General features: G+C 38.7%; 1 protein-coding gene across 1 annotated transcript in view; it reads right to left on the minus strand.

Annotated features, from left to right (window-relative positions):
* Positions 1-2,058: 2,058 nt before the first annotated feature.
* The window catches only part of LOC107675316 (T-lymphoma invasion and metastasis-inducing protein 2-like), an 87,627-nt gene continuing 80,323 nt past the window's right edge, over positions 2,059-9,362 (minus strand). Inside the window, 11 exon segments of the mRNA XM_016469618.1 lie at positions 2,059-2,957; positions 3,331-3,488; positions 3,579-3,660; positions 3,768-3,864; positions 4,140-4,198; positions 4,520-4,628; positions 4,732-4,850; positions 5,287-5,466; positions 6,476-6,584; positions 7,649-7,774; positions 8,340-8,408. Of these exon segments, the coding sequence (XP_016325104.1) occupies positions 2,341-2,957; positions 3,331-3,488; positions 3,579-3,660; positions 3,768-3,864; positions 4,140-4,198; positions 4,520-4,628; positions 4,732-4,850; positions 5,287-5,466; positions 6,476-6,584; positions 7,649-7,774; positions 8,340-8,408 (1,725 nt within the window). The 3' untranslated portion in view covers positions 2,059-2,340.

The raw sequence follows: 9,362 nt of genomic DNA on the forward strand, positions 1-9,362 counted from the left end.
GTCTGAAAAAACCTGCATGTGATTTGGCATTTCTTTATATTTACAGTATACTAATTCTGCTCAAATGTGCCATTAATGTACTGACACAAAAATATATAGTGTATTTTTAGTGTAACAAATATAACTGATGTAAATGACAAAAACAAAGTTTAAGGCTGATGTCTCTATTCATTTTCACAGAAGCAAAGCAGCTGATGTTATAAATAAAAACAGTTAACAATGTTATTGAATAGAATATATTAAATCCGTTATTGCACGACATAGGCCTATTCTTCTAGGCTACACAGACAAAACAGTCGGAGATGCGTTTATGCGTTTTTTTTTTCTATTTTACGGATTAGTAGTAAATCAAGACTTCGCAAGTTCTCTTGTAAAATAAAATAATAAAAACAACATGGAATAAACTGTGTACAGAAAGCGAGTAAATAACTCTCAACATTAGGCTACTAAAAAGGTCAGTTTAATCTCACAGAAACTCCCGTTAATAAAAAATATGCACAATTAATCTCTTACACTGCATCTTTGTTGTTTATGATGAATTCGGTGCTTGCGCGTACAGCGCTTTTATTATTGCAGCTTAGATGTTCAAATAGCTGCAGTACTCAGTCTTCGCCACAAGGAAAAGTGCGTACGCCTGCTCAGACCCTGACGTAGCGGTAAGTAGGCTACTTTTCCACGTCAAAGACCGTTTTTATAAATATGAACGTTGCCGTGGATTTTAGCGTACGCACACCGGTAAGTAGGCTACTTTTCCACGTCAAAGACCGTTTTTATAAATATGAACGTTGTCGTGGATTTTAGCGTACGCACACCCTAAGATCAAATCTGTGCTTACGCACATTTGATAAATGAGGCCCCAGGTGAGAGTGGTTCTCAGTGCTGCCGACTTGCATTTCTTTCGTAAAATATAGGTTTGTGTATGTTTTATGTAATCTATAAAACCGTTTTTTTTTGCTGTAAATAATTTTATTTTATGCAAAACAACGATGTCAGTCACCTGAACGATTCGCATCGGTCTTTCCGTGACTATTAAATGAATGATTCATTTTTACTTCTAAAATGCTTGTTAAACGCGTTTAAAGGTAATAAATAGCGTGTGTATATATATATATATATATATATATTTATTTATTTAAATGCTAAAATATATTGTATTAAGAAATGTATTTAACGAAAATAAAGGCAATTATCCTGTAAAGCTGTGTTTGTGTGGTATATTTTTAATTTTGAGGATTTAATTCTGTTTATGAAGTAAAAAGCTAGTATTTTTTGTAAACAAACAATAAACAAAGAAATAAAAGAGAATTCGCTATTGTTCCACATTTCCAATTAAGCACGAAGCTTCCCCTCCCCTCACACACAAGCACAAACAAATCAGTATCCACCAATTACAGTAGTAGTTTATTGCCGTGGAAATAAACCCCCCAAAACCTGGCATGGATAACACACATAATTAATTTATTTGATTTATTATCATTTTATATTTAAAGGGGACAAAGATATTGACATAACCATTATTATACATGCACCAGCTTCTTCACTGGCGCGTGAGGAGGGGGATCCGCCAAATGAGGTGCTGGCTCCGGATCCGCCTTGTTCCGGCACAAATTAAACCCTGGGTATGGATAGTTTGTCTGTTAAGATCTCCTGCCAAAGTCTTAACCCATTTTGGATTCCTATTAAAAAAAAATGTAAAAAGAAACCTGCTAATAAATAAAATGTTTTATACAAAGCAAACCCATGACAAAGATAAGCAATGCTTCAATTTAAAGCAATAAGCATATGTAGTGTCCAAAGCACAAGGCAAAATTAAAAACCTGACAGAATTCGGTTCTTGTAGTTGGATAGTTCATTGTATGTTTGTGTGGGAGAGCAGAGTGGTCTTAGTTTTGCATCAGGATGCCATGTAAGAAGAGTAAAGGCAGCCCAGACAGCAACATAGTGTTGGCCCAGATCCGGCCCACATCTGGCCCAGATCCGGCCCTCATCTGGCCCATGTGAAATCCATGCGGGCCAGATGTGGGCCGGCTCTGGGCCGAAACTGTCTGCTGTCTGGGAGGTAATTTGGTTCTTTGGTGCAAACAGTTGCTATGTGGCCAGTTCAGTGAATTAGTGCTGTGGATCATGGAGAATTATGAAACGCTTAACACCATTTTGAATGAAGGTCTGTCAAACTGTGGTTCCACAAAAGGTGAAAATGAATTGTCTGGCCTCAGTTGCTTCCCTGAATTGGCTAATAACTTTAGAAAGGCTGCATGGGATAATGTGGCTCAACACCAGGTTAAACATATAGGCTCTGAAGCCATGCTAAGCTTTGTTCTGGTGGCCAGGTGATAGACACTATGAAGTAGTCCCGTTTTTTCCTTCCGCGGTGCTGTCATAGAAGAAGTCCTCATTGACAACAGAGGTCAGGCTCTGCACACTGAACTCCTTCTCCAGTAGCGAGTTAAGGTCCACGCTATTTGCCATTGTCTCTGTCTGCATGTCCAAAATGTGGCTATGTCGACGCATGTTCAGTAGGGCCACCTGGCTGTGTCTGAGGCTACTCGTGCCTCTGCCAGGCTTGCGTTTTAGCGCGCTGAAGTGAGCTCGCTTTATAGCAGACTGCCTTTCTGGAGTGTCCACTTCTTCGCTCTCTGGATGCACATGGGGAGCAGATGCCTGGGAGGCCTCCTCGGTCAGCCGAAGCCTGCAGAACTGGGTCTCAATTGCACTGGGACAGTCTGGCCACTGCTGGTCATTGGTCTCATTGTCCTCATCACTGATGATGTTGGATTCTTTGAAGCCGCTCTGCTGCGGGCGAGATGGCTGATCCAGGTGAGCGCTGGCACTGCTGATGGTTCCACTGCTTACACTGGCTGAATCTGAATCTGGTAGAGACAGCCCCAGAGGATCATTGTTGGGGCTGGAACTGTCATTTGAAGGCTGCTTGGAGAGCAAAAAGGCTCGGGAAGAACCTGTGGGGCACAAATGAACGCAGTCATAAATGTTAAGATCTTGTATAAGATGTATTGTTGATGTACAGCATCTCTGATGAAACACTGCATTGACAGACACCTGGGTACTTGACAGACACCCTATTTCTATTCTTAACTTGCTGCACAGCAACTCAAATCACTTTGTTTTGACACTTTAGAGTGAATGGATTGCTATGACCGCTTTTTAACCAATGAATTTCCCTTGGAAGTCTAGTCTCGAGATTATAGCTGAATGTTGCGTGGTAAGTAATGTGCAGCTTCAACACTTCCACGCATCACAATGTGACGCATCTCAATGTTGGCCACTTCCATTGTATCCCAGACTTGTACGTAAAGGGGAGATCACACTGACCTAGCTTAGCAGAAGCTGGCAGAGTTTTTCGAAGGGGAGTTAGTCGCTTTTTACATGTTCTCTCAGGCTGTTGTTCAACTCTTTGCATGTTTCGACGCAAGTTCTCCCGCAGGATAGAGCGAATCACTTTGATGATATTCCCTTTGCATTCTGGGGTACTGCAAATGAGAGAAAATGTGAGATGTTAAAATCCGTATGGAATAAAATGGGACACTAAGTTTTTAAATGGCCAAGTAGGCAATTCCAACCTGCTACACAACTGGAACACCATCTCAGGCCTGCCCTCTTTCTGTGATTTGGTGTGGATGAGCTCCCAGATGCAGTCTGTGTCTTCAGACAGCATGACAACACAAAAGGTTGATTATTTGTACATGTGGAAATGACTTTTCATTACTACTGCCTCTATGAGCTCAAACAAGCCAGAATGAGTCTCTTACCCAATGCATTTCCCAGTTTAACTTGTAGTGCTGACAGGGGAATGAGCCAGCGAAACTTGAATGGATCCTGCTCTCCATGGGCTGATTTTGAAGTTGGCTAGCAAACAAAAGCATGATATAAAAAGACTTATTTTGTATTTTAAAAATATTAAAACTGTATTATGTAAATGTAATGTATGTCAAAACACCATTTATGAAAAGTAATCTCTAAAAACATTTTGTTCCAAAAATTTGACTGCCCATATTTATATTTAGGATTGTTTTCTGAACTTGTCACAATGTAATGCAGGAAAAAAAAATGAAATGATAAAATAAAGTGACCCCATTAAGGAACTGCTAAGTAATTAGACCAAAAGTGAAAACAAGACTTACCATCTTCTTTCTCACTTTGTTGTTCTCCCTGTACAACAGTATCACAGCTCTCTTAAAAACTAATAAGACAAATCAGAGATTCTATGAGTCAAGCAGATACAGTATGTTAATTTTAGAAAACGACAGAATTATTTGTCTTTGGAGCTGCAGAACTGCTGCCATATATCTGAAACAAGCCCAACATACTTTCACTGATCTATAAAAAGCTCTGTGTGAAGTTCAAGCTGCGTGTTGCATGACAAAATAAATCTTAATATTTACATCATTTATTTAATATATTAAGGTAAAAAACATTTATTTTGGCACATGAAAATATAAGAATAAGGTTTCATGGGAAATATGCTTTATATAAAAATCACGGAAAAAGACCAGAGCCTCACCAAAAACATTTAAATCAGGATCCTTTTTCATACGGCCCAGCGATGGGAACGGGTTGAGCCAGATCACTGAGGAATGAATGAGGAATTGTCCCATAGAAATCTCTGTGACCTGAGACAGAGGAGAGAGAAAAAAAGGAAGAGAGAGACAGATGATGATTGAATATCCAGTTAAATAAGGGGACTACCCTGATGCGTTCAGACTGTATATGCACCTCTTTCTCAGTGCCACTCTGCTCTGCTACCAGCTGGTCAAATACTGCACCGTAGTCTTCATAGATCTTCTGCATTTCATTTATGTGGCTTGCAACTTTTTCCATTTCTTTAAGTGCCTCTGTAATAAGAAAAAAGACGGTCTTGAGGTAATTTATTATGGAATCTGATGTCTAAAAATAGCTGTCAAATTGCAGTCAGAATTACTGTGTGAACGCAAACTGGAGTCGGAATGCTGGGGGAAAAAAAAACTTATCAGACCTTAGTAACATTATTGGGAATAATTCTGTAATACGCCGTGTTTAGATCACACAAAAATGTAATTTTTCATCGTTTACTTATCCTTGTCATTCAAACCTTTCTGCAGAACACAATAAATGTTATTTTGAACGATTTCCACAGTCACAACATGCTTTCATAATACGTAAATGGGCAGCTTTGGGATTTTGTGAAAATATTTTGTATAAACTCTTTTTTTAATTCTCAATAACCCACCCACAAAAACACAACCAGACATCTCTCGACCTGCTGTGTGCGTGTCTGTACGTGTGATGTACCTGTGAGGTGGTAGTGTTCCTCACTGTCCGTGTCCGTTAGAGACACCAGCTCGCGGAGCAGCAGGGGGTATTTCAGTACTCTTTGCACCGGTTTGATTAGGTAGGACTCTAGTGTGGTTGAGTGCTGCTTGGTTGGATTCCTTGCATTGAGGAACTCCTTAAAGGATCGATCTGTTTTAGCTGAAGAGAAAAGAAAAACCATAAATGCCAGCGCCACCCACTGAGCTAGAAATAACTTTTTTTTCAATGGCCGCTGCAGGTAAAATGGCTTTAGGCAATGCACACAGGGCACAAAATCCATCCACAAGGAGGCAGCACAGGCTCTCTGACAACTCATTAGAACCACTGCAGTATAAATGCAACACTGCAGACAATGAACATCACCAAGGTGAGTATCAAGGAGGTAGATCGTACCTTCGATGAAATTAGTGTTTTGGCAGGAGTTTGTGAGAAGAGTTAACCCGCCACCACCTCTACAGCACGCAGAATGATAAATTTATCACCCGCATTGTCGTTCAAATCAAGAGGAGCTATTAGAGCAGTAATTGAGGCACTCCTCGCCCCAGATGGATTGACACTTCAGGGAGCAATTAACAAGTTGACACAAAAAGTCGTTTTCGCTTTGCAAACGGAAACCTTGGCACAACAGAAGCAGTGTGTGAGAATATATAATTACAAGCACCGCTGACAGACGGCTACACACACTCCTGTTGTTTCATCTGTAGTGCAAGCGCCACGTTTCATGTCCTTACCCCGCAGTGGTTAAACAGAGCGTGTTGTTTCTTATAGCCATTAAAGTGCTGGGGCTGCTCTGAGGGTTGCTCTCCTCTTGTAATGGGACGAATTAAAAAGGAGGCCGAGGTACAGTTTTCCACTTTAAATGTGGGCAGGGCAGCCCCTCATTCATTTCTTACTGGGCAGTTTGCCCAAGATGACAAATCAGGTTCATGTTTCACACATAAATTATATTCAAAATTTATAGTGGCTAATCACTAAAACTCGTTAGGATATAATGAAAAGATAAACCAACAACGGGTCCTAGTGTTGTGACTGTCTAAAACATTTCAGAAGTACCCCATACAGAATGAGAGTCATTAAATTAGCTAAATTATTCAACATGTAATAGTAATAATCTATTATTTTATTGCTCAAAGATGATGTGATTGAGGTGTAATGTGTTGTGCTGTACCTCGTTCCAGAACCTTCTGCACTTTAATATGGTTGGCGCAAAAGCCACTGTAAAGCTTGAAGTGCTCTGCGTAATACAAAAACGAACCACCCAATGAGAAGAGCAGCTTCTGGATAAGGGAAAATAAAGACAGCAATGATGCATCAAGAATGAAGAAGTGAGCATGACACAAAATAATTTAATATGAGTCTGAAGTCTTTAATTTGAGTCTGACTCCCTTTAAGGAACCGTTCACACAGCAATGAAATCAATGAAAATTTTAATCAGTTACTCAACGCTTTATGTCATTCCAAACCTGTTTGATTTTCTTCCATGGAACACAAAAGGAGATATTTCACAGCGAATATTCTCAAGCTGCTCTTTACCATATTAAAAGATTCAAGATTCAAGATTTTTTATTTGTCACATACATGGTTATATATGGAATATATGACCAGCAGTGAAATGTAAGTCAGGTCCGCTCCATGGACAGTGACTTTCACCACTTGAGGTCTACCAGTAAAACCAAGTTGTACCAATTTTTAAGCTATTATTACATGAAAATCTTGCCTTCCACCTTACTGCACAAATCTAATTGACATTTGCCCATATTCAAACTGCGGCATGTGAAACAATGGATTTTCAAGTTTGTAAATAATCACATTATTACATTAATATTATAATTTTTATTAATATCATTAGATTATTGAATTAATATTAGAAGTAATTTTGTTATGTGCTTTTGCCATTTTATTACTTTTTAAATATTTTTATTATTTTTTGACTATTTAGGTTTAATTTACTTTGATAATTTTAGTTTTAGTTCAGTTTTATTTTTTATTTTCATTAATTAGTAGCTTATTATTATTTTTAGTGCTTCAACTTCAACTTATTAGTTTAAGTAGTTTCTTTCACCTTTATTTCCATTAACAATGAAGTTATTTTTTTGTAGTTTTAATAAAACTCTGGTCTGTTCCTCATAAAAAAAAAAGGCTTTCAAATCATTTGGTCATATGGAGCACATTATTACATACATATCATATCCTATCCTTTTGTATCCTATGGAAGAAAAAACATGCGTAAATGACTTAATTTTTTCGGGGGGGGGGGAGCTCTCTACTAAAATGCTGTGTATGTCTTATATATTACAAATGAGAGTATCAATGAAGAAATTAATGCATTTGGCATGTCCACCTTGAATTGTACAGGGGTCTCAAGCGTGTTGAAGTTGGGGAAGGAACTAATCTTCTCCTCCAGGGTCTGCAGGAAAACTTTCTGGAAGTCCAGCATCTCTGGAAGGCTACCAAATAGACTTTCCATCTAGGCAAAGAAAACCCACAACCATTAAACTGAACTTTCAAAAAAACAAAAAGAAGAAGAATTTATGAAAAACAAACAAAAAAAGCATGCAAGCTACAACTTTATTATCTGAATGAAATCTGCAGATTTTATATCAGTTGTGCTAGCTTCTTCTATCGCAGACCCCTGGCTAAATTTTTATTGCCACTCACATTGTCACTAGTAACTTAAGAAGCAGCGTTATAGCCATTTTATGTTTAGTCCTTGTCTAATTTGGGCAAGGGCATGCTAAAGTGTCCATTAACGGGAATTTAATATGAGAGTACACTTCTCAGCACATATTGACTGATCTTTCCTCAGGGACATCCTGAGTCTTGTCAGGGTCATATCCAGTTCACCAGGCAGCAGTCTGAAAACTGGCTAGTTGAATGTGCAAGTCTTTAGCATCAGTCACGTTAATGGGGACATGCAAGCTTGTGGCAAATGAGCCAAGAGGCGTCACTACAATGAATGACTGTGCAATCTGTGACAACTCAATCCAACACTGACCCCTTGAAACAAGCTCCAGTATGGGGTTTGGCTTTACCTCGTCTTGGGTGAGAAAGGTCTCCTTTTGCAGGGGCTTCAGGTAAATTTCAAACAGGCAGTTCAAGTCCTGTATAAAAGAAACAGAGCACAATATTACACCATGAGCTCTGTTAGAATTAGCTTTTCACATCTCCAGAATTGTTTCACTACATAAAACCTTTTTTGGGGGTAATACTTTATCCTTATACAAGATCTGAAAAACTAAAACAGTAAGGTAATTAAAAATGTAAAACACTAAATTAAAACATTTGCATAGAGGTTGTACCTGCACTAATTCATATACAGTGGGTATAGAAAATAATCACCCCACTTTAAAATAATCACATTTTGTTGCTTTTCAGCCTGAAATGAAGACAGACGTTTTTTGTTTTATCCAGCTGTATTTACTCAGTGCAACTTATAACATCCAAATGAAAGATAGAAACCAACATGTCAGAAAAAAATAAAAAGAATAAAAACCAGAATCACTGATTTGGAAAAAGGATCACCCCCTCCTAAAAATGACTAGATAAACTCAGGTGTAGCTAATCACCTTCTCAATGGCACACAAAGCAATTTGACTTTCAACTGTGATCAGCTCAGCATGAAAAGAGCTTTCCTGGAGCATTTCAGTCATTGGTAGTGCAACTGAAGCAAACAATCAACTATGGGTGGCAAAGCACTGGCAAAAGATCTCCGGAAAAAAGTTGTGGATAGGCACAAGTCAGTAGATGGATACAAACATTTTTCAAAGGCTTTATCAATGCCTATAAGCACAGTGTCTATTATTAAGAAGTGTTAACACAGATTTAGAGTACAACACAAAGTATTTGGTACAACACAGACCCTCCCTGCATCAGGACGTCGCTCCAAACTGGATGAAAGAGCCAGGAGGAAACTGATCAGAGAGGCCTACAGCAACTCTGAAGCAGTTGCAGGAATTTATGACAAAGAGTGGTCATTGTGTGCATGTGAAAACAATATCACAATTTCTCCACAAATGCGGCTTGTATGGGAGGGTTGCAAGAAAAAAGCCACTCCT

This window comes from Sinocyclocheilus anshuiensis, unplaced genomic scaffold, assembly GCF_001515605.1.
Source record: "Sinocyclocheilus anshuiensis isolate Anshui unplaced genomic scaffold, SAMN03320099.WGS_v1.1 scaffold1900, whole genome shotgun sequence".
Taxonomy (NCBI): domain Eukaryota; kingdom Metazoa; phylum Chordata; class Actinopteri; order Cypriniformes; family Cyprinidae; genus Sinocyclocheilus; species Sinocyclocheilus anshuiensis.